At 37.3% G+C, this 26217-nt stretch overlaps 1 protein-coding gene across 1 annotated transcript in view; it reads right to left on the bottom strand.

The window, feature by feature from the left end:
- MALRD1 (MAM and LDL receptor class A domain containing 1) overlaps nt 1-26217 on the bottom strand; it is a 232061-nt gene that overhangs the window by 173672 nt on the left and 32172 nt on the right. The window contains exons 10-15 of the mRNA XM_066191598.1: nt 21389-21535; nt 18369-18478; nt 14594-14761; nt 12506-12626; nt 586-738; nt 329-434 (exon numbers count right to left, since the gene is read on the bottom strand). Coding sequence (XP_066047695.1) covers nt 329-434; nt 586-738; nt 12506-12626; nt 14594-14761; nt 18369-18478; nt 21389-21535 — 805 coding nt within the window. The remainder of the gene's footprint in view (nt 1-328; nt 435-585; nt 739-12505; nt 12627-14593; nt 14762-18368; nt 18479-21388; nt 21536-26217) is intronic.

Genomic DNA, 26217 nt, shown 5'->3' with positions numbered 1-26217 from the left:
TGAAAAAAAATTCCACATTTTCAAATTTACTTAACCAAAGAATTGTTAGCAAAATGACTGTGGTGTTTGCCTATGTGTACACAGACACAACTGTTTACTATAATTTTTCTCAGAGCCTGACAACAAAGTCATGTCATCTTTCACTTCTTTTCTCCAAGTGTTTCAACCTTTATCTGTACTGTTCACAATGAAGACTATATGCTAACAGAATAAAATCAAAATAAATTCTTCAGAGAAAGATGCATCTATTTCAAACTATAACCTCAATTTCAGTCCAAGAAAAGCAATGCGAGATGATCCAGGAATTTTGAATGTAGATTATTCCTACCAAAAGGATAGTGTGCAATTTGTTCCTGTTTGCCTGAACTTTGGGCTTCGTAGCCGAGCTATTTGTGAAATGCTGTTGCTGGTCTTCAGAATGAACATAAAATGACCTGTTAAAATAAAACAAAAAACAACTTTTCAGGCTAAAAAAAATAAGGGTTTATAAATGTTTTTACAGCATTCATGGCCTCCGCTTAAAATCTGGTTCAAGGAAAGGTTTACCTACTCCACTTCTCTGTTTCTAGGCCTGGCCTGTCTTACCTTCAGGTTTGTTATAGGTGTGATCGCATGGAGGGGCTTGGTTCTGAAATGCAGGTGGAAGAGCATTGCTGGAACTTCTTACCCAGTCAAATTCGTCTGCATTTACGGTTTCAATCCAGCCACAGCTCTCTCTTTCAAAGTCACAGACAGCAGCTGGAAAAAAGAAAGAGACATTTAATTTCTATACACAACATTACTAAAAAAGCTTTGCAGTATGAAAAGTAAATAAAATGTTTCTAATATGCCATCAATATTCTAGGAAAGGGGTTTGGAGAGGCAGAGTGTCTTCAAACCAAAACATGGTATTTGCTCAGTAACAGCTGAGTAAAAGCAGACACAGGGGAACAACTAAGCCATGACAATGTGCACTGTACTCAGTGAAACAGCTCCTTCTCTCTTGGGGTGCTCCAGCCAAGACACTCAGAGCAGGCGAGGAGGTGCTGAAAATAAGCCTCACAGTCCTCCTGGTATGGAACAAGAACACTGTGCACACAAAGCAGCAACAAACCTTCTGCAAGATTTTTTTTGTTGTTGGAGCCAGAAATTAAATCCCTTTTTCTTAAATACCAGCAAGTATGTTAATGATAACAAAATCCTTCCTCTATTCATAATTGGAATAAAGTTAAATATCAGGCATTAGTGAGACACTATGATATTGGTAATCTCTGAAACACAAACTACTGAAATGAAAAAGATCTGAAAAAGTTATTCAGCTGCATTCTTCAATTCTTCAATTAAAAGAGCAGCGATATTTTAGAAAATGTGTATATTACGAATAAAATGGGGAAAAAATGAGTAGAAGGGTGTCATTTATGGATGAATGTAAATTGACATGGAATCATGGGAATGGACCTAAAAGATCTTTTTAGTTCCAACTCATTTGCCACAGGCAAAGACAGCTCCCACTAGACCAGACTGCTCAGAGCCCCATCCAATCTCAACACTTGCAAGGATGGGCTACTCACAGCTTTTCTGGGAAACCTGTTCCAGTGTCTCACCACTCCCGCAGTAAAGACAATTCTTTTTGTCAGGTTTTTCTCTCTGGCCTTTTATAAAAAATCTTCATTAAATCACAAAATTATATTTTATATTCCTGCAAATGTAACAGGCTTTAAATGGAAAACATTATAAGAAATATTTAAAGACTTTAAGAAATAATTTGTCATATACATAGAAAAATTAAAGCAAATATTCAGGTATCACTGTTAGAATTCTGCCATTATTTTATATCTCTTATCACAGCTTTCAGTGGCCATATTATGCTATGGTCATAGTATGGTATGTGGAATCTGCACATATCAGAATCATATGAAGCCCCCTGAGGAATAAGATTACATTAGTGTTTATGTATGGAAAATACGGGAAGTTTTTTCTATTTGTTGTGTTAGATTTTGTTTGTTTTCCTCATTAGAAACTATGTTACACTAAGTTATACATAACTTTTTAGAAAGAATGAAAAATTACTAATGAGGCATGTTAGTAATATTGATGGCTATAGCTTCTAAAAAGAGAAGATTTTGTAAATTATTAAGCAATTAAAAGTTCACAGTTAGCTTTAAAAAAATTCTACAAATTTGGAAGAACAAATAATTAAGAGATGAAAGAAAGTACATGTTTGCTCTACATATGGTGTATGTGGGTCAGAAATGCCAACAATAAAATGATGCAAATCAAATGCAACTTGAAAAGAGAAAGAAAGGATTTTTTTGACAGAAAGTTTTGATAGAATAAAATGAAGACAAAATATATCTGAAATATTCAAGGACCTAAGAATGAGAGAAATTACTGAAAAACCCCAGAGAGAATATAATGAAAAAGAAATATGGACAGCTATTCCTGATTTGTTTTTTTATTCAATAGGAGAAACCATCACATATTCCCAGGAGAACAGCAACAAAGAATATGACAGACCTTGGACACAGATGGTTACACCAAATGAGGCAAATAAACAAGATGAAACTGTTAAGTCTGAGCCCAGACTTCTTGCATCTGTAACTTGTAACACAGACAAAACAGAAAAGATGCAAAAGAAAGGATGCACTAGACCATTTAGCTTAAGCATGGATGAGTACACTGAGATAAAATAACCCTGAAACCTTCAACTAAACTTCAAACCAAGTATTTAACACCAAGGGAAAGTACAAAAATAAAGCAAGCTTCTAGAGCCTGGGTGAAATGCACTTGGATCTTGATGCTTGGTGAGACTTCAATTATCTAATTGTCTTGTCCCATAACTTCTTTGACTGGCACTTCCAATTCAGACAGATTATTCAGAAAAAAAGTGTCATGCTGGGGTACTTTTGTACTTGCTCTCACAGTGAGCTCACACAATCTAATCAGCCTTCTCTCCTAAGACTTTTGTTTTTGCTTTCTCCTATTTATTTTTCTTTTTTTCACATTCTATCTTAGTACTGTAACCATCACATGAGCCTATGCATTCCTCCATGCTGTCTTCTCTTCATGTGCTGATGAATTTACTGCTAATGTTTCTTAAACTTGCTTTGTCATCTTTGGTGTGTTTTTACATTTAACCTACCAAAATTTGTCATCTTTTCTGTATTTTTAATGTAGAAAATAGTTCAACCATTTTTTGGATGCTTTTTAACTCCTAGTGGTATCCATGTCGCTTGTGTGAATACATTTTTCTTTGCTGCCCCTTTTTGCATAATTTTTAACAAGCTCCCTCCCTAGTTAAGAAGGAATCAGTGATCCTGTGAGCATCACATTTGGGAGTGGTTGGCTTTGTTGATACTTCAAGAAAGCTGCCTTTACATCTTCAACAGATTCAGTTTTCTCTGAGCTGACTTGTTACCACAAATCCCTCGATTTCTTTCTGATTTTGGGTTCTTATGCAAAGCACTTTCTCCCTTTCTGTTTTGAGGAGTTTTATTCTAAGGCCTTCACAAATCAGATGTGCAGTTTCTCTGTTAGCTGAGTGATGCATAACATGAATTTAATAAAAGGTCCTGCTCAGAACAGTATTTTAAAAGCAAGTGTTTAAGATATTAAACATTAAACATTAAGCATCTCTTCGAGAATGGAAGTTCATAAATCTCTACAACCCCCAAAATCTCCCCTTGCCTTTCAGCTCTTGTAAGTTTATACAGAATGCATCATTAATAAAAAAATCCAGATGAAGAGATAACATCATCATTACTGGCTTATAATATTTTCTTTTAATTAAAAACTGTTTCTAAATGCTCCAGTAAACTTTAAAATATTTTTAAATCAGTAATTTTAAGATAAATTTAGGAACCTATTGCTAGATAGCAAAAATAATATTATCATCAGTTCTAGGAACCAGTTTAACTCTGAACACAGTAATCTTAAACTATTTTAAGTCTCTTTACAATACAAACACACTGAAACACACATCTGTCTTCCCATTTTTATATTTTCTATCCTAGCTAGCTACTATTTACTACTTTCATTATAGACACACTATCAAATAACACCATTCTTTGTAGGTGCAGTGGCCTAATTTCTACAGTGACAAACTGAATAGAGAACAGTTAAAAAATAACTGCAAAAGCTTATAAACAAGAAGCAATGCTAAATGGAACAAACAAACAAACAAACAAAAGACGAAAAGCAAGTCACTACTTGAAGATCAAACAAGGCTGATCTTTACAAAACCCAAGGCAGGGTTCCCGCTTCCCTCAATTTTCATCTCCAAATATTAACTGCTACAACTTTGAAAAAAAGAACCACACTAACCCCCTCAAAAAACCAAACTAGAAAAAAACCCCAGCAACAACAACAAAACACACACACACACACACAAAAAAAAGAAAAAAAAAAAAAATCCACATTTAAACATAAAGGTTTAAAACAAATAGACATGGTAGTCTCCTTTACAGATGGCTAAAGGAACAAAGCACTCCAAAACATTTTCTTTTGCTAAATTCTTTTGGGAAACCCATTTCAACAGTCATGAAATTGTAACAGACTTCTATGTGATTTCAGTCATGTGGGCTTTTTAATATTAGACAGACATGATTTGTACATAAGACAGTGGTGTATATCACTTGTGAAATGAGAAATAGCTTTGCCTGTAAGGAAGGAAAAACATGCAGATTAAAAAAAAAATTGTTATAAATAAATCTATGATATCACTGCACACCAACTGCACTAACTGCAACTAACAATTAACTGCACTAAATGTCTCCTAAGTTAGCTGTACGACTTACAAAGATTGAGATTTTTACAGGGGGAAAATAAAACTGTAAAAAGAAAATTCTATAAAATTGAAGGGAAAGTTCCTGTTTCTACTGAACTATACAAAAATAAGACCCAGTGGTCACTATTCAGGTCTTCTTGTTATTCACCCTGTTTTCTCTGCCACTGTAGCTCATTCAATATTTTCTATCAAAGTGCATAATTTGCTAGAAACAAAATAAAAGTAACTACTGAATGAGACATGGGTTTTGCCCCAAAAATACTATGCAGATATTTGCTGAAAGTAGACAAGTTTGGCTTATGACTTCTGGGTTCTACAGAATTTCTAAAACTGTGTATGGTCTGTGTTGGAAAAATGCCCTTGCTTTTTCCTCAGTTATCTTCTTTTGCACAGCCTATTTCCTGTTTTACCTGTTACACAACAGGTTTCCTGTGACCCCTTATCTCAGTCCTAGTATCACTGGAAAACTGGAAATCCTCACTCTCTTCCCTCATTTCTCCAAGCAGCTCCCTGCTCCAGCTCCTCTCATATAGTCTCAGCCCTCTGTCACGTAATGGCCACATTTTATACTGATCCCTCCCAAAACATCACTGCTCCACATCTGTATTCTTCATTCCCATTCTCTCCTTGTTTTATTCTCCCTTACCAGACATTTAATCTTCCATTATTTTTCTCTCTCCTGACACTGTATCAGAGGCACTTAGATCAGCTGGTCTCAGTTCTCCCATCAGAGCAGCTGAGGTCTCTCCTGCCCTGGCTTCTTCCAGCCCCAAGGGTTACTTCTCTCCTACACCAGCAAGATCGAGCATTGCAGCCATTTCTTTCCCACTGTCAACGGTGTTTTTGTTTCTCTGTAGATGGGATTTCAGTCCCATCCCTTCCCCCTTTGACTTCCATGAACTGATTCTTACGTAGTTATCTAGACACTTCCAGTATCAGGTACCATCTCCGATTTTCAAGCTGGCAATCTTTTCACTTCTTGGCCTTAAGCCCATCTTTCTGATCGGGCTGTTGTTTCTGGTCTCACCTTTAAAAATTACTGATTTGTCTGGCTGAAATAGAGTAGCAAGCATATGAGACAGACATTTTGGTATGCAAGATTTGACTCTAAAAATGAGATTTAGGAAGAGTTCCTGTATAATTACAGCAGAATTGTTATGCTTTGCCAAGATTATTAATGGGAAATATGGGGAATGTTTCTTTTAATACTGAGGAGATTTTTATTACTTATATGAAGATAGCTATTAGAAACCAAATAATATTTATCTTTAAACAATTATGCCACAAAAGTCATTTTTAAGAACCAACACGTGCATCTTTCTCTTTTACTTGCCTTCTAATTCAGGGTACATAAAACTGTGTGCAAACATATAGATTATGTCCAGTTTATGAATTACTTAATTTAAAGCTAGACTTAGCATGCTTGTGCTGCCCTAAATTGTACACCATAGAAATAATAACTATTAAATGCATCTTTCATTTAGACATGAACACAAAGCAATACCGTGTGTTTATTTGTGCTGTTTTGGGCTGGAGTGTAGTTAATTTCTTTCACAGTAGCTGATAAAGGGCTGTGTCTTGGATTTGAGCTGGAAACAGTGTTGGTTATTCAGGGACATTTTAATTATTGCTGAATAGTGTTTATATAGAGCCAAAGCCTTTCCTGCTCCTCACACTGCCCTACCAGAAAGGAGGTTGGGAATGCACAAAAAAGTTGTGAAGAGACAGAGCCAGGACAGCTGACCCCAGCTGAAGGAAGGGATAGCCTACATCCTATGGTGTCATGCTCAGCAATAGACCAGTGGGAGATGTTCCAAGTGATGGTGTTGATCTTCCCAAGTCACTGTAATGTGAAATGGAGCTCTGCTCCCCTGGGGGTGGCTGAACACCTGCCTGCCCATAGGGTGAATGAAATCCTTGTTTTGTTTTGCTTGTGTGCATGGTTCTTGCTTTCCCTATTAAACTGTCTTCATCTCGACCCGTGAGTTTTGTCACCTTTACTCATCTGGTTCTGTCTCTCATCCCACCAGGGGAGTGAGTGAGCAGTTATGTGGGGCTGAGCTGCCAGCTGCGGTTCAACCAGGACAATCCCTTCTGGCAGATGTGGCTTAAAGGGTTTGAGATAATGACAAGTTTGATTGGAATGTGTTAGATCAAATTTATAGGTTTTATTTATTTCTAGGTGTTAATTGGCACACTCCTGTGCTTGCCATGGGGTCTGCTTTCCTGACTGATCATTAGAGCCTAGTGCTTGCTCTTGGCTGCTTCTTGCTTTCACTGCTTGCTGCACTGCTTATCTCCTTACTCTACTGTGCCTGGGAGCATTTTGATAACAACACAGGTGAGGTTCCTGCTGGCAGATGGCCAGGTCACTGCTGCAGCTGTACTGGAAAGAATAAGCTGGAACTCGAGTGTGAAGGGGAGTGAAAGGGACTGTGACCTGCAGATGAGGCCACATGAGGTTGGGACACCCTGGGGTGCCTCTGGCTGAGAATAAGCCCATGCCAGAGCAGGTACATCTTGAAGCACCCGTGGCCATGGTTATGTCTGAGTTGCAGCAGGTGTAACTCTGAAGGATAAGTCCATGCTGGAGAAAGAACACCACAAAGGATTTATGGCTGTGGGTAAGTCAGTGCAGTAACAGGTACACCTCGATACATCAGTGACTGTGCATGAATCACTGATGGTTGGAGGTTAGAGCACCTCAGTGGATGAGGTTGGAGCAGCTCAAAGCCTGTGACCATGGACAAACCTATGAAAATATGCTATATTTTTTATAAATGTAAAATACTATATATAAATGTAAATTATTTCATATTTATTTTAGATAGAAACCCATATAATTATTCCTGATAATCCATACTACAAATAGAGAAAAAAAAATAACAGACACAAAAGACAGAGCATAAGGGAGAAATTAGCAAAGGTCAGACAGAATATCAAGAATACATTTATGTTACCAGTTTGCTTTCCAGCCTGATCTTATTCCATCAACATAATTCTTAGGGTGCAAAAGGGAGCATTTAGACTACACCAAATGCTTAGGATGTAGACCATAGAAGTCATGCTGCACATTCATCTTCCAGAGCACAAGCGCACAATGTGATAGGTGTGTTAGGTCACTACTGTAAATCTGCAGTTTGAAAAAGGCTGTCGCATTTCTCCTCTGCTTTAATGCATGGAAGTCAAGTATAAAAAGTATAAAAGCTTTATGGCCATAGTAAATTCTTCATCTGTAGAAGAAAAGCTGTGATTTAATAGTCAGGGGTAGCAGCACCCAAGAAAGAAAACATTTTGGCAGTCCCAGAACTGGTAATCTTCAACTGAATTTTTCCAGGCCTGATAGAGGGAAAAGGTACTCATTTGAGTAGAAGTGAAAATCAAGAGATGTCTCAAGGATTGATATTTAGAGTTAAAAAAAATTGTATGGAGACCTGGCTTATTTGGTGGATGTAGTGGACCTGACCATCTAACTAAATCATCTTGCTGGAATTTAAGATTATAAGATTTAAATGAAACTTATTTTGAAAGATGTTTTAAGCCCATGTAATACCCTTTTCTGGTTCTCATACAAAGAGAAGAACATTAACAAGCTCAAGGTGCATGCAATCACTGTTAGATGGAACACTGGAAAAAAAGGTTAATATTTATGAAAGCAACAATGTAGTTGGAAGAGGTGAACAAAAACATGTGCTTAGCCAAGTTCAGAAATAAGGAAAATTGTCTGAGAAATACAAAATGCTTGCATCCAAGTGCAGGAATATGCGAAGAAAATATAGAAAGTAATGGTGCATTACATAAGCAGAAAGATGATGAAATATTATTTGAAAATAATCATAAGAGCTATTCTGGTGCCGTAGACAACCAGATTAATGTGCTGAAAGGCAACTTTATTGCTTGGAAACAGTCAACTTGCCAAACTACTTGCAGGGCCCTTTGTGTACCTACATTCTGCTTCCCACATTACAAGCTGTAGTGCTAGCACACATTGAGCCAGTTCAGCAGTAACAATGATTTATAAGTCAGCAATATACTTAGAGCAAAGTTCACCATAAATATAATGGTTCCAAAGTTTAACCTTTAGCATGGCATTGTTAATGTATTGTCTTCACAAATGAGACTTGGGAATAATAAAAGTTTCTTCAGTCATATAATTAGAGGAAAAAGAAAAAAAAACTTAGTTTCCATATAGGCTGCTTACAATTAAGGCTGGTCTAGGATTGCTTGCGCACCTTGCTGGACATTTGTCTTCAGCCAAAGATAAAATGTTGAAATGGAAACAAAGGCTGAATAGTTAAAAAGAAATATAAATGGCCACAAAAAACAAATCTTAATTTTCTTGATTAAAAGCCACCACTTATTGCTATCTCAGTGCAGTGGAAGCTCCATGCAGCTAAATCTACTTAGAACATTTTTTAATTAAACTATTGATTTGGAAGTGTTATTATTTTGTCAGAGAACAAATACCCTGTACCTGAATTTAAAAAGGGTAATGGGAGAAAAATCCAGACTATCATAATCCAATGCTGCATAAGGTGTGTAATCATAAGTAGAAAAAAACATAAAGTAGATTTAAAAATTGAGTGTTATAAGAATTTTAATATGAGTAACATGGACAGGGAAGCAGTAAAGAAGCAAAACCCCTTCTCATTTATGCCCAGTGGAATGAGAAGAAGCAACAGACACTTGTTCTACTGCAAGGGTGATCAAACACTGGAACAGGGTGTCCTGGCTGGCTGGGTTGTCTCCATTCTCATAGGTATTCAGAACGTAACTGTCAAGCTCAGGGCATTCTGCTCAGGTGGCCCTGCTTGGAGCAGGGTGGTGTTTAACCACCTAGTAATCTTCAGATATCCCTTCCAACCTCAGCTGCTCTACAGTAACATCAGGATTTTCTTTACTCTGGCCCACAGGAGGAAAGATATTCTGCTTAGTGAACATTTAATAGCAACTTCTGATTTTAGCTGCGCAAACTGTTATCTAGCAAAATAAAATGCAGTTTTATTTGTCAAAGTTCTGAATATTTTGGATAGCAGTCTTTCTGAACACTTAAAACCCTCAATACCAGTGCTCTAGCTGAAGAAGATTCAATACTAAAATTGAAGAGAAATTGCATAGAAGCTGTGATTATTTCTTTTACCTGCTAATAGTCAAATAGATCTTTGTTTATCTGAGCAATGACTCTCAAATCTCCAAATAAAATCCATAAAATATGAACAGTGAAATTGGATTATATTAGCATCTCTAAAGAAATTTATGGGTTTTTGATGCATAACAGGGCACAGAAAATAATTTGAGGATCTTGTCTACAATATTTCTGTTCTTTGTGCTGAATGTGCTAGAAAGCATCATGCTCTATTTTAAAAGAGAAAACTTGTACTGAATATTGCTCACAGCAACTCCTTTCGAAAATGCATCACAAGTTCTACCACAAAGTTGATGGTTCAAAGCAAAAGACTAATTTTCAAAAGTGCAAAGTCTAACTGTGATTTCTTATGCAAGCAGGAAACTGAATGAATCAAAAAGACTTTTGAAGCTGCATATTAGAGACCCTGAAACAATTCCAAGCTCCCTGCTGACTGTAGAGTGGAGAGGGATTCTGGGATATATCACCTCCCTCTACTTTCCCACGTGATGGTTTCCATGCAGAGAAAGCCCAGGCATGTGGCCCTGACAGGAGTCACAGCACATCCAAACAGAAGGTGATGACTCAGCTTAAATTATATCTGTGACCAGGCTTGTGGTACAGCTGTGGCATCTTCATATCAAAAGTAAGTATGTGAAACGTACAATTTGAATGCAAGTCTGTGACCAGTGCGTTAGAATTATAAAATAAAGTACTATTTTTTAGGGAGCATCTTCTACTAAATAATTAATCAAACATCTTTTTTTCTGGTTTTAATTCTAAGAGAGAAGTAGTTGCTACAGAAACTAAAAGGGGAAATATCACAGAACAGAATCAAAGTGAAGTAACTATTTCTCGAGAGCTTTTACTTTTAATTAAATTGCAAGATTTATGAAGTCACAAAAGCATTGCAAATAGGACAATGAAACATAGTCACAGGAGCTTAACAACACAGATTGTAAAGTTTTCACTTACGGCATTTGGTTTCATCGTGGTTATTTGCGCAGTCAGGCTTAAAATCACAAACTTTGTCAGGTGAAATACATTGCCCATCCCCACATGAAAAAAATCCCTCTGGACAGTATAAAGATGAAGCATTAGCATCTGCAGATTCTGTTTCCCCTTAAAAATCAGAAAAAGACATATAAGTAAGCCCACAAGTATATAAAATGATAAGAAGTGCTTTTTATCTTGTTTTAATGTAGCAAAATGCTCAACATAAGGAACAGAGTAGCACCTATGCAGTGTGCTAGATTATATCACAGCTGAAAAGAAACACAGCTGATCTCAATGTCTGTTGATCTTGAACTATATCCTAGTGTCCACAATATTCAAACTTTTGTGTGAAAAGTTATCAAATACACCTTGGTGTTACAGAGCCAGGCTACTGCTCAGGGGCCAGAGGCTTGTAGGGCTTCCTGCCCTTTCCCTGGGAACCAGGTACAGGATTTTCATCAAACCATTCTGCTGTCACCACGCTCTCTCTTTGCTCAGGTCACAAGGACAGCTGCAAGAAGCTGTTGGGTCCTGCACCATTACTAACCTGTACCTCAACTTCCACACTAGAAAACACCCCAAATTTCAATAAATGGGGAAACAAAAAGCCAGGGTCTGCTGGTTTTTCTTTAATAGATTTCTGGAAAATAAGTCAGAGGAATGATGAGCAGATTTTCATAATCTTTGTTTAACTTAACTTTTTTAAATACTCATATTTCTGTCCAGACATGGATTTAAAAAAAAAAATAACTCCCTACTAAAAACAATTTCTTTATGATGAATGGGTAAATGAGGGAGTTGTAGGGAAAATAATTAAAGCAAATAACTCTTTCTCTAAATACCTCAACCCCACTGTATATAGGGATCAGAGAGGCCTTAAAAACCTAATACCAAAATTGTCTATTATGACTTTAAATTTTTGGATAATTAATTCAGACCCCTGATGGATATAACTCATGAACACCACCCCTGACTGCACATGTGCCCATGCCATTTTTGGAAAGCAGCTGTTAGCATCAAGGGGACCAGGAGCAGCAGTCTGACAGAAGGTTATGGTGTTTTACATTTCCAGCCATTGGCTCTTCAAGACTACAGAGTGTGAGTACAAAGACAAGTTTGCTGGGCATTTATTATATGTCAGATATTTAGCAGTAATGATGGGAGAAGCCTCTTGCCCTAAAGGTAAACCTCTTTTTGCTCTTTAGTGGAAAATACAGGATGATTTGCTTTGCTTCTGCCTCTGCATCCAAACGTGAATGTGAGCAGGTGGTACATTGTGAGGGGTATCAGGAAGTTCCCACCAGAGCTCACTTTGCAGAATTAGTGCAAACTTCTCATAGCAGCTAATGTATAACACAAGGATGAAAGCCTTCATTATAGAACCATAGAATGGTTTGGATTGGGAAGGAGTTTAAAGGTCATCTAATCTGCCATGGGCAGAGTCAAAGACCCATACTACCTGGCCTGGAGCATTTCCAGGGAGATGACTGATTACAACATACAGACTTCTTTTCTCAGATTATCCTCTATTTTATTAAAAGTAACTTCAAGTTATCAGTCACATCCCGGTTGTATATAGCAGACATTGGGGAAAATGTACTGAAAACCATGAAACTTGCCTTCACTTTCCTGGCTGACTCCTGGAAGTGATCTATTCACAACTACACATTCCTCTGTTATACTGATATCATCAATAGCAACAGTAGCATTTGTTGTTAGAATAGTACCTTGCAAGATAATCTGTAAAGACAGAAAAAAAAGTTAATTCATTGAAGGTGACATGATAAAAAGACACAAACACACACACCCACACACATCTATATTTTTCTTTATAACTTTTGACATCAGCACAGGAACTTAATAGTTCTTACAACCAACTCTGAACACCAGCCAGAAAAAGCTACAACTGAGATTTGGTCAGGTCAGAAATTTGCTCCTCAGCTGTCAAAGCCATAACTACTTTTACCTAGAGAAAGTTATGCAACCCAGATGATCTTGCTTCAATCAAAACTGGTGAAAGTCATCACTTACTGAATGGATGGTCTTCCTGCTGGAACACATAAAATCTATATATCTTCGTCAATTAGCTATTCCTGGTTACAAAATATGATGATTTACACCACCATTTAATGGTGTTCACCTTTACAATGCATGATGTAGTTAGCAGTGTGGCATAATAAATGTAGGGATAGATTGCAAATTGAAGTACCTGCACAGCCAGACTCACCCTTTGTGCCTGGGCAGACCATGGAGCAGATCCTCCTATAAGTTATGTTAAGGCACATGAAGGACAGAGAGGTGACTTGAGACAGCTGGCATGGCTTCACCAAGGGCAAGTCCTGCCTGACCAACCCAGTGGCCTTCTGTGACAAAGTGACTGCATCAGTGAAGGGTTACGGCTGTCCCATGCCTGGGCTTCTGTAAAGCCTTTGACATGGCCCCCACAACATCCTGCTCTTTAAATTGGAGTGAGATGGATTTAGTGGATGGACTGTTAGGTGGATAAAGAATTGGTTGTATGGTCACATCCAGAGGGTAGTAGTCAACTGTTCAGTGTCCTGATGAACATCAGTGACAAGTGCTGCCCCTCCAGGATCTGTATTTGCACCAGTGTTATTTAATATCTTCATTAATGATATGGTGTGATCGAGTGCAGGCTCAACAAGTTTACAGTGGTGCACCAAGCTGAGTGGTGCAGGTTACACGCCTGAAGGACAGGATATATTTCAGGGGGACCTGGAGAAGCTCAAGAAGTAGCCCATGGGAATCTCATGAGGTTAAACAAGACCAAGTACAAGCTGCTGCACCTGGGCTGGGGCAACCCCCAGTGTCAGCACAGGCTGGGGATGAAGAGATCAAAAGGGGGTGCTGGTGGGTGAGAGGCTGGATGTGAGCTGGTAGTGTGCAGTCACAGCCCAGAAAGTCAAAAGTGTCCTGGGCTGCACCAAAAGCAGTGTGGGCAGCAGGGGAGGTAGGGGATTCTGCCCCTCTAATCTGCCCTTGTGAGATCTCATGTAGAGTGTTGTTTCCTACTCTGGGGTCCCCAGTACCTGTTGGTTTGAGTGGAGAAGAGGTCACCAAGTTTATCAGAGGGATGCAGCTCCTCACCTATGAGGAAAGGCTGAGAGAACTGGGTTTATTCAGCCTCAAAATGAGAAGGCTCCAGAATGACCTAATTGCAGCCTTCAGTACCTGAAGGGAGCCTACAAGACAGCTGGAGAGGAATTTTTTACAAGGTCATGTAGTAAGAGGATGAGGGGAATGGATTCAAACTTTAAAAGAGTAGTTTCAGATTGGATATTGGGAAGAAATCCTTTACTTTGAGGGTGGTGAGGAAAGTGGTGGAACATGTTGCCCAGGGAAGCTGTGGATGCCCCATCCCTGGAGGTGTTCAAAGCCAGGCTGGATGGAGCACTGTCCAACCTGGTCAAATGAAAGATGTCCTTGCCAATGGGGGTTGGAACTAAATAATTTTTAGAGTCCCTTGATATTTGCTACAAAAAGTTATTCTAATGCCTAGAATACTGAAACAGTGGCTATGCTCTTTAATAGATGGACCTGTGGAAAAAGCTGAATTAAATTATTTTTCATAAGGACATTAAAGAATAGAAATTTTCTTTTTATATTTCATCATTAAAACTAAATTAATTCTAAAGGCCAAAGTAAAATATCTTTTTGAAAGCAATGTAAATGTGATATCTAATTACCTGAAAAGGTAATTTCTCGGTCACACTTTCTACGGGTATATTCACTTTTGTCCAATTCATCTCAGGCAATCCTGAAATGTCACGTAATTTTTCCAAACTTCCATTTAATGCGGTCCTCTTAAAGACAGAAAGCTGGGAATCCTGAGATAACCGGTACCAAAATTTTACCTGTTGAAAGAGTTTTAAATGAATAGCATTTAAAAATTATATAATCAATCTGCAATCAATTCAGTAGCAAGTAATACATGTACATTGCAAAAACAAATGACATGATGGGTCGAAGCACAGACTTGGCACAAAAGATGAGGATGTTTGAAATTACAGCATATTGAGGAGCAGTATCATGTCTAAAGACAAAACTATATTTAAAAGTAAAGCTTACTTTTATAAGTTACTTTAAACATGTATCTATCAACTGATGCAGACTGAATGATGACTTCCCTTAACTTCTTTATTGTAGTAACCACTTAGAATCTTCTCAATGATTATTTTTCTTTATAAATGGTGAATATATGACAGTTTCAGAAGCATGTTAATCTCAGAAGTGCAATCGTTGAGATGCTCATATGAAGGAAACTTTATGATCTTTTATTTCCACAATCAACTAAAATGAATAAGATCTGAAGACAGATTTTTAAAATAATCTATTCAGCTCCTGAAACAAGCAGATTGACCAATATACGGGAGGAAAATACAAAGACTGTATGTGCATGAGGCTGCTTCTGAGGCAGAAAAGTTAAGAAAACAGTGAGAATCACAGTTCACTCCCCTGTAATACAGAGTAAGTCTGATACGTGTAAATTTTTTTTAATCATTCCCAGGGGAAAATTCAGCTGAGAACTGAGGGGAAGAAATAAGATTTTCAGACTAATTTTTTCTTTCCCCCTGAGTCTTTTCTGCTTCTCCACATAGACAAAGACTAAAATTTCTTCAACTGCAGTCTCTTTACTTCCCTGCAAAAGCCTTGATTTTGATAATACTTGACTCTTCATGAAGGTAAAATAAGAGCTGGATCAGTCATGCAGAAATAGTCCTGTTAAAACACACTGCTACATTTAATACTATTTGGCTTCAGGTCCGGCTGACTCAGACTCTCAATGTTGAATTTTACCACCACTCATGAAAATCATGTCTTATATAAAATAATCTTGATCCCTATTAATAAATTTAAATACTTTCATGTAACTCATTCCCCCAGCAAAAAGTTCAAGAAGTAGAAATCAGCAGGTATACAAACACTTTCCAAAATTACCTGTTTGAAGAATTGCACTCTAAACAATTTAGATGGCTTTTATCTTTCAAACAGCTTTTCAAACAAATTTATGTTTTCATTAAATAAGAAATAATTTTACCTTCCTTCTTTATGCCTACATGTTCTACTATACAGTGGCTATTGTGTCCATTAAAGAGCCATAAACAGAGAGCTGGGACTAGAAATTTGCTTCTACAACTCCAAAGCCTTGAGCTAAATGAAGATGTTTCTTGGCTTACGTCTACATGAAGCTGCAGAAATGAGTTCGTTCTAAGCTTCAATTAACCAGAAAGGCACAATATAAATCTGTTACCCTTCAACTCCTTTTTTTTCCTTTTTAAACAACTGGAGCTAAAGAACTTGTAAAGATAATAATAAACATAGATCTCTTTGTGTGGATCCTTTTATCCTCTCAGTGGGATATCCAACAGAGGGCATCATCTCACATTAATAGGCAGAGAACATAACACATCCTAATGAGCAACCCCTACTCGTTGCTCTTTCCCAGAAATAAGTCTGCAGGGATAACGTGGCAGAAAGCCAGGCTTCAGTCCTCAAAAACACTCTGCTGACAGACATGTACAGTTAGGTAAGAACTTGCTCTAGCATTTGTTGAATCCAAGAATTTTAAATTCATTCAATACTTGCATACTTAGAGTAAAACTTGTTTCTTTTCTAACTTTGAAGTAGAGAAAAAGATGTGCATTCCCACTGCATCTGTGTTTATTTTGAGTGCAGACCAAACTCTGCAATAGATCTTACCAGAATAATTCATTGATTCACATATCAGTGGTGCCCAGTTTGCCTTAAGGGTTTCTAAGATAAATTAATCTGAATCTGAAAGGTGCTTATCTACTCAGTATCAAAGTCAACAAAAGAGAGATGAAACTGTCAAAACAAATGCACTTTGTGTACAAAGGCTGTTGGGTGTCCCAGTAGTAATGCAACATACAGGGCTTCGTTGGGATGGTTCAGGCCTTCTGAGTTCCCTGCACCAGCATCCTGCTTGAATTGCTCCTGCATCTATTTTATTTCAGATGTTTTATAGCACTAAGAAGTTATGTGAAGATTAAGAACTGTGAGATTGGTTTAAATGGCAGCAAAGTACTGTTCTTGAATTGTTTCAGAGGCTTCTACTCAGCTGCAAGCTGCAACTATTCAGCTGAGATCTGGTAACTCACTGATGTGTGTAGTCCAAGTGAGCTGCAGTTTCAACAAGCAAAACAGATTTAGCTAAGCTAGCTCTAGTTTCTGGTCCCTTAGATGTGATATGGCCTAAGAAGCCTAGATCCTGATGGAATAAAATTCTGCTACTTGTTGGGACTTCTAAGTGCAGTTCCTTCTTTTCTGACTCTTTTTTTTTTTTTTGAAAAAAAGTTTTCTTAAGTGGAATTAACAGCTTCAGTTCTGCACTGAGTCTGAAAAATTAAGAAACCAGTTTAAATTTATTTTGTTTCTTTAAAGCCTCTTTTTTCACAGAATAAAATAAAATTATTTTGGCAAGTTTTCTGTCTTTTCTTCTCTCTGACTTCTTAAATAAGAAGGGATTATACAGTATCAGAAAAACCCACATCATAACCACACAACTTAACTTCTCCCCAGTGTGGCATAAGCATTGTAAAGTTACAGAATAGCAAAGAAAAAAAGCCTCAGGAAAGAAAAAAAAAATAGTTATAAAACTGAACAGTGTCCATTAATTTTATTCAGTGGCCAAAAAGGACAAATAAAATTACAGCTGTGAATGTAGTGAATAGTTGCTGTTCATATTTAATATATTTCTTCAAGTATAGTTTTAAAAATACAGATTTTGTTGAAAATTACAACCATCTAGTTATATGACTGTATTTTCATTTTTCATCTAACATCTTTCTATTTTTTGTCCTTCCTGATACATTTTTTCCTGGTACCTTTCTAGTTTTTCAGATCAACCACTATCCTGGGTTGTTGCTTTTGCATTTGTCTGCAGAGCCACAAGATATCTGACAAAAAAACACATTACAAAGTAACTCCCAAGTTCTGCACTGATCAGCTTAAAAAGCATCCTCCTCAAACCATGAATTAAAATTTAATATGTGTCTGGAGTATGGTGGCAAATTCTCTCTGGTCACACCATCACAGCTGATGTGTATAGTGACTTCAAACCATACGTGTCCTATTTTGGAGCCCTGGTTATGTGACTTTCCTGTCTACAGAAAAGAGAGTAGCTATTTGATAGAGCCCTGTTATTGTTGTCCAGGTGCCTTTGCCACAGTACACAAAAAGCTGGAGCATGTCCCGAAGTCTGAGTAGCCTGCTGGGTGCTTTAGAAAAGAATAGTGATAATCAGATAGAAAAAATTGGCAGCAAAGCAGTAAAAAGTTGCCTGCTACTCTGTCCTTCCAAAGAATTAGTCTGTAACTCCTTCCACTGGTATTGGAATAGAGCCCTCAGCAGCAGTACTTAGAGCATGAAGAATAAATACCTGCTTTGCATCAGGCGAGGGGTAGGTCACCAAGATGGGGACAGTTAATATCAAACTGTTACCTGGCAGTGGGAGAGCCCAGGGGTAAGCTTGACAAGGAAAGGGCTTCCCAGGTGAGACACGGCCATCTTTGTGCTCTTCTGATGTGATCCACTGAGGCAAATGAATGCTCCTATAAACAAATTTTATTTCAAAGTGTGAGAAATATGTCATGATCCAATGGCAAATAGCTATCTCAGAGAGGTAACTATATGCTTCACGAGACACATAAAGTTTATTTGTAGATCAAAAGAATCTAAACTGCTTTGCCATCAGTACAGTCTCTGTGGATAATGAGGAGAGTGTTGTAACAGGCTGTGACAAGCAGTGTCTATGTGGGCAAAGACAAAACAGAATTGCTAACTGCTCCTGGCTCTTCCCTCTTCTAAAATTATCATGACTGACTGCAAAGACAAGGAGAGAGAGAGGAGGAAATAAGGCTATTTGGACAGCCATTGCTAAGACTACCCTGTCGTGGTGCCTGTGAGCACTTAAACCCAAGGATGTGACTACAGAGCCCCTCAAAGGCAGTTCAGATGTTGCTTTTCTGAGAGTATTACAGTGCAGATCCACTGGAAGTATTTTTCATCTGCTCTCTTCAAGCAAAAACCCTAAGATCCCCAACCTTAAAACACTACAGCTATTACCCATCACCTTCACACATTGCCCAACCACGCTCTGCACGGACTGGGGAAAGCAGAGGAGCTGCAACACAGAGCACCCTGGAGATCAAACAACAGAGACCTCAGCCAAGATCCCCAAAGGACACATTTTAATTGGCTTAAATAATGTTTCAAACAGAATTTAAACCAGAAATTATTTCCTTTAGGGTACAGTATTCACTCTCAGCACAGCACAGCCACTTTTAAGCATGCTAACAATGTTGCAGACCACAGGAGCCAATGGAATAAGCTATATTTTCTCATGGGGTCCACAGACTTGACATTGTTGTCTGTGCTAGTGGGGATGAAAGCTTAATTAAAGATCTAATCTGAACCCTGGCAAATGCACTGCATTTGGATTTGAACTACAGCAGATGTGCTTCAGACAAAGGTAGGGAAGGATAAACATTTTCAAGGGGCCCTAAAGCAGCATATTTTGAATGCCGTCAGTGCTGCCTTTGCTGAATACTGAGACATTTTCATGAAAGTCTATGCAAAACAACACTAAAGGCTCAGTCTTTTTTGAGCATTTATATTACACATATTGCCTTACATCTTGGAAAATCAGCTATTGTGCTGCCACAGTCATACTCCTTAGCCATTTATTTCCCATGGATACATAATGAAGCCGAGGGTTAGGTCCAGCCCCATGTGAATAATGGCATGGCTTTAGCAAGGTTGGCACAAAGAGGGGACCATTCCAGCTCCCTGCACAAACAGGAATGCTGCACTCCACAGTGTGAGGGAAGCTCCCCTCATTGGAATGCAAGGGTACTTCAAAGGACCCACTTTTAATTTGTAGCTGAGGCTCTACTGTAGCCTTGTTAAGATCTTCATTAATCAAAATTTGCTACTGCCCTCCCCAGGAGAGAAGAGAGATGAGCACTCCCTGGTACTAAAAGGAACAGTTGCCACCTGAAGGATGGTGATTTAATGTTGGCAAAAATTTGCTCAGATTCTGGAATCCTAATTCTGAAGTCGTGGCTGTAGCAGGCACAATGATAGATTGGGACAAAACCACCTCAGAATCACTTTTTCAGGTAATTTATACAGGGAATGCAACTTTACTGGGCTTGAGAGGTGAGACATAGTAACCTCCAAATTTGCTTGAGACTTCAACCTGCACCAACACTGAAACAAACGTGTGATAAATCAGATATCAAAGCATCTTAAGTGAAGCAGAACTTAGCTCCATACGGGTGATTTTAATGTGATACTTAGGCTGCCAGCAGCCTTCATTCTGACCACATTACCCCTCAGATCTCAGCAGCACCTAGAGCAGAGAAAGACACAGGCACAGATCAGTGCACCTTTCTGAAGCTTGGAGAGTTTGAAACCTGTAACAGAGTAGTGTTTACATAAAGTGCAGTAATGCAGATCCAGTCCCACTCTACAAAGACAATAAAATGAAGTATCAAACAGCTGCTGAGAAAAGGGAGCAGCAACTTTGGTGCGCTTCATCACAAGAGGACCAATGGAAAGAATACGTCTGTTCATTTAGCATCATTCCATAGCACACACACACATACTTCACCCACTACTGTTTGCTTAGGTGAATTTTGATCCTGGAGTTCCTATACCATTGAATGCTTGAGGTAAAATACTTAACATCAAATTTCTTTAACATGAACATGGAAGAGAAGTGTGGAGGTCTGGGTGAAGATAATGTACATAATTAATTAAATCTAAATTAAAGGGGCTCTGGACTCTGATGCAGATTTTAATCTTATCTCTGCTGGAAGCAGTGCAATAGATACACTTTAATAAAATTAAAGGCACAGAACACTTGTCAATATTATTTGACAATGAAAAGCACGCTTGGCAGTTTTATTTTTATGGAGTGTGCTATAATAAGATTTTCACTTTGGAAAAATATTTTTAACAGCCCTCTCCTGGAATAAAATGGTTTCCTAGCTGAATGCATTGTATGGTATATATAGACTGAAGGAAGGACAACACTTTAAAGGAAATTATACTCACTTTTTTTTTTTTCCAGAAAATATAGATTAATTTAACTGCACCCTGCAAAAAGCTATTTGTCCAAATAATGTTTCCACGAATGGTCCTTCTGTGAATATTGGGTAAACAATGGCTATGATATGCAAAACAAAGTCAGCTGTCAGTTCAAAGACCAGTATCTCAAAAAACCTGCATTAAGTCTCATACCTCAGTGATCGTGACAGTCAAAAATAAAGGTTACAAGGACATGGTAACATGATCACAGCTAAAAAAGAGCGTCTCCAACAGACGTGCTTTCTGTAACACATTACCTGTGTTATTTACATACTGTGTGGCATCCATTTCAAAACAATTTTTATTATCAGTTCGTGACCATTTACAAGTAGGATTTTTCATGACAGAAGAAGAATAATAAGTCTCACCCTGCCCCATATTATTTGTATGGCCTCTGCCAGGAAGCTCTCTGTCAAGGGAAGCCTGTTCTTTCATTATGTTCCAGCCAGCATCACCTTTGCTCAGTGGCTTCCATCCACAAAGGTCAGTCTCAAAATCACAGAAGGTGTAATTAGCTGTGGTAAGAACAGAACAACAAGAGATCAATAAGTTGAACTTGATAAAACAGTTTAATGCCACAACTCTGTTTTGTATTTAGATGTACTAAGAGTGTTGAAGAAGCACAAAAGCATTTCAGGTATATTGAGATGTATACTAAATTCTAGAACACAGGTAACAGGTAGGGCAGGCCCTTCCTTTCTTAATCAAACTCAGAACCATGAAACAAACTACCTGTAAGAGAATAAACGTAGTAAAAACCTGTACATAGATATTGCTGAGATATTTCAAAAATAGTGTTAAATATTTTTAAAGAAGAATTGTACCAGTAATTTAGTTCTGAATGCGTGAGAAAAATAAAATGTATTTAGAGCTTAAAATATGTGGAAAGCAAAGACAAATTAAGCTTTCTTTTAATTTATTTTTGAAAATGAGATTTAAATTTATCAATTATTCAGATTGCCTAGAATTTTTTATTGCAAAGTAGAAGACCATTTTCTCAGTTGGTATGGATTGCACCTATTTAAATTGTATAAAAATTTAACATGCTCCTACATTGATTGAGTATAAATAATTATTTTGATAAAAAAATTTTGTTCTCAGAGTTTTCTTTCCTGGTCCAGAACAGCTTCCCAAGGCACTACACTTAACTCCTGGGGTCACTTATTACAACTTCAACGACTATTTTAGAACTGGATTTGTCACTTTCTGCTCCCACAGCACATTTATCTGATCCTATGAGCCTCAGACACAATCATACGTACTACTCCAATTTTCGGATTGTACAAATCCAAATTAAATGCATCTTTCCTTAAGCACCATTGTAGCAAAGCTAAATTGTAAATGTTTCCCATGAAAAAGGAGGTTATTTGAGCAGCTAAATTTTGAGGTACAAAATAAAGCACAAATATCAGTGCCTCTTATCTGGCTTCGTCATATACATTAAAATTTGATAGTGCATGGTCTGTTTAGTTCAGCATGTTTAGTTAAAAATGAAACTTGGTTAACTTATTTAATTAAATTTTCATGCTTTTCACAAGGTATCTTTTAATTAGACTTCAACTGCTAGTACATTAAGGTTGCATATGCAAAATTATATCCAAGACTAAGCTGTTTTGGTAATTAAGACAATGTCTAGGCATTTTGCTTTCCTTAGCTAAGCAGTCTTGAGAGAAGCAATGTGACACAAAAAGGCGAACATTTTTTGCTTAAATCTCTTTCTCGTGTTTTTTTTCTCAAAAATCCCCACAAAAGGTCTTTTGCATAAACAGCTGACTGCAGTGTCTGCACAGTAATATCCAAAAAGATATCCATAAATGACCCTGTAGGCACCAAAGAAAATAAATTAAAATAGTGGTACAAATATGAAACTAAGATCAAGATAGTACTAATAACTATTATTTTAGCTCTAAAAGATATTCAGCATGGAAATATTTTTTTAAAAATTTTTATTTTCTTTTAACTAGAGGCATTTGGGACCTCAAGAAGACTTGTCCGGCTGATAAAAACAAAAGCTTTTGTGTGATCAGAGCCCATCACTGCCTTTGATATTCAACAGGAAGAGAGGTGTGGTGAAATAAGCATTTGTCCAGTCATTTTTTCAAACTGTATTCAAGTCTGAACACAATCATAAAGATAGGAAGAACATTCATGGTGGTGCACTGCAGGGATTTTTGTTGTCGTTCATTGTTAAGTTTGGTTTTTTGTTGATGATGATTGGTTTGGGTTTTTTTCTTTTGGATGGTGGAGAGGAAATAGAATATGAGAATGCTGACCAGAGTTTAGATGCTAAATTTTTTTTTATTACACCTTTCACTTGAAATCTAAAACTCTAAACAAGCACCCAGTCATGCAGAAACACTGACCAGAGTCAATTACTAAACCCAAGTGTTCCCTCTATGTAGTGTCTGGAAGTGATACTTCAGTTTAAAAGTGTAAATATGTTGTAGAACAGCTAGCCTCCAACTGTGAGTGAAATGCACTTGTCCAAATTAACAGTTGAACTTAGACTTCATCCCTACTTAATTCTAAAAACTTAAAGGGTGCTTGTAAACGTTTAATCAAGCTTGAAAAAAGAGCACTGTGCTTTGGCTAAAACCCAAATCCAAGTAAGACAGTTTTTTCAGCGGTTTTTCATTCTTCAAACATTATTAAACATTAAGAAATGTGCCTTTCCTATCAGACAGTTAACATTTTTATCTGAACCTTCAAGGGATTATAGGTAATCTTTCATTATCCATAGTAGGAAAATAAGTGACAGCACAGCCTATAGTTTTTGAATAGTCATACTACAGTTAAGTTTGACATAAAGCTCTTTTCTGATATATTATGCCCCTTCCTACTGCAATTCTCAGCACCAGAGCTTATGTTTTATATTTCAATAGGAAGATTTCAATGGATTCCAATTGCAGATAGGTTTTTGAAATTTTGAATAGAAAATGAGTCGGTTCTCTATTTTGGACCTTTATTTATAATTCAGGAAAATAGAAAGGAAACAACTTGTTTTCATTTTAACAGTAAGTCAAATTTGAATTTGTTTTTTAATCCTTGTGTATATATCAGTATATCTTAACTAGTGAAGGAATAAATTATTACACCATTTCTACAAAATTCAGTGATGAGGCCAGGAGAAAAAATGTTCCCCCAAAATTTATTGGGTTTCAAGAATAAGTGTAGGTTACTAAAGCCATAAAAGGCAAGGAAAAGATTTTTCAATTAATAAAAACCGTTTTCAACATATCAAAAACAAACAAACAAAAAACCCAAAAAATAAAACCACACCAAAACCAAGGAAACAAAGCAAGAGCATTGGGAGGTTAAATCTGAATGTTTTTCTTTGACTAGCTTATGATGACCAGCTCCTCATGGTCCTCCCAGGGGAAAATAAAGCAGTTCTGTTACCTAGGCTGAGTTACCAGCCAAGTCATACTGTTTCAGCATTGCTAGCCTGCAACTGCATAAAGGTTTTTAATCCTGCTCTGAGAGCTCAATCAAATGAACACAAATGGGGACACTCAGCTGGTCTCTCCATCAAGTTGGCATTTCCCTGAGCAATAGTACAGAATGAGGAGGGCTGCTCCCCTCATTCAGTATGGCAGCACCTAAGTGTCTGTGGGATTTAAAGAAATAGCAATCGTTATCAACAGAAACCAAAGAACCTCTTTGCCATTAATATTTTGTCCTTTCTGGCTAACATTTTATGTCATTTTGAGTAAGTGAACAGTTACACATCTGCCTTCTTTCTGATGGTCTGTGCACTTTTCCTACCAGTTTGTGATTAATTTTATTTTCCTAGAATTTGCCTAGAATTCATACAGAAATATCACAGATGGCCATAGATCATCCAGCCTGAACTTCCTCATGTCATAAGTCATTAGACAGATGACTCGTAACTCTCATAGGTGAGATGGCCTCATCTCCTTCCGAGACTACTCGGTTGCCTTGCTTAGAGTTAAAAGAGCTTAAGAGAATCTCATGTGCAGCCTTGGTCTGCAGCAGAGCTGCTCTGGTGAAACTCAAAGGCAATGCTACACAGTTCTTGTCAGCACCAGAGTCTGTGAAAATAACACGGGTATAGTGTAGCTTCTTGTTCTCCACATGCACATACAAAATCGATGAACAGACAGTGACAATTTCAGGCAAATTCAGTGTCTCAGAAAGCACACAAACTTTTAGTAAAACAAATTTTTCAGATTAAAAAGTGCTGTTTCTCCTTTAATGTGGAATGGTGATAAAAATATTTGCATCTGTATTCATCTGCTGTGGAAGGTTTCAAGGATTTCCAATTGTAAATTGCCATACTGTAAATAAAACACAGTAAAAGCTACATGGCTTTAAAATTATACAGGTTTCCTTCATTCTGCATACTCCATATTCATAAATTATACAAATCCTATGAAAAGCTGAGAATATTTAAGGTAATACTAGAGGTGTTAAATTAAAAGCAGAAGCAGTGAAGATGGCTGTTTTAAGAAAGCCTCTAATCAGGCTAAATAGAAGTGATCCTCTTTCAGAAATACCTGTAGGATGACCCCACCCCACAATAATTTTGAATTTACATGGATGCTGACGAGCAGGTAATTTCCAGAAACACTACTGCATCAAAGTGTGATATTACTTGAAAATAAGAAGTGCTTCCTAGACTTGTTTCCAAGCTGCTAGGACTGCTAGCAACTGATTCATTTGTATTTATGGGTTTATAAGTGTTGTGAAGGTTATATATAAATAATGTAAAATAACAATAAGTATAGTGTTTGAAATATTAGTCATTCAACACAGTACTTAGTACAAAACTTCCTTTATATTAGGTAGGAAATAGAGAAAAGGCATCAGCATGAAAGGGGTCTTTATAGACCTTTAAATTATCCCAGTACTGCCTCTTTCTGTTTGAATATAGTAACTAGGTTTTTTTAATCACTCACTGAAATAAAAAAATGTAGAAGTGATCACAAATAAGAGATGTCAAAAAAGACATAACGAAAACGTAGAATTTAATAGTAAAATCCACACTTTTATAAATTGTATCTCCATTAGGTTAATAGATTTTAGCAAATCAAACAAAGATGGTCACTCATGTGCATAAGTGTTTCCTAGATGATTTCCTAATTTTCGAGATTTTAAGTCTCATAACTTAAATACATTTTTATATAAATGAGCAGATGTTAAACAGAAAGATTAGGAAGCGTTGCAAAACATATAT

The sequence above is a fragment of the Chamaea fasciata genome, unplaced genomic scaffold (assembly GCF_029207755.1).
Source record: "Chamaea fasciata isolate MVZ Bird 193981 ecotype frontalis unplaced genomic scaffold, bChaFas1.0.hap1 SCAF_1, whole genome shotgun sequence".
NCBI classification, from domain to species: Eukaryota; Metazoa; Chordata; class Aves; order Passeriformes; family Sylviidae; genus Chamaea; species Chamaea fasciata.
Note: the sequence above shows the minus strand (reverse complement) of the source record. Positions and strands in the feature narration are given on the sequence as shown.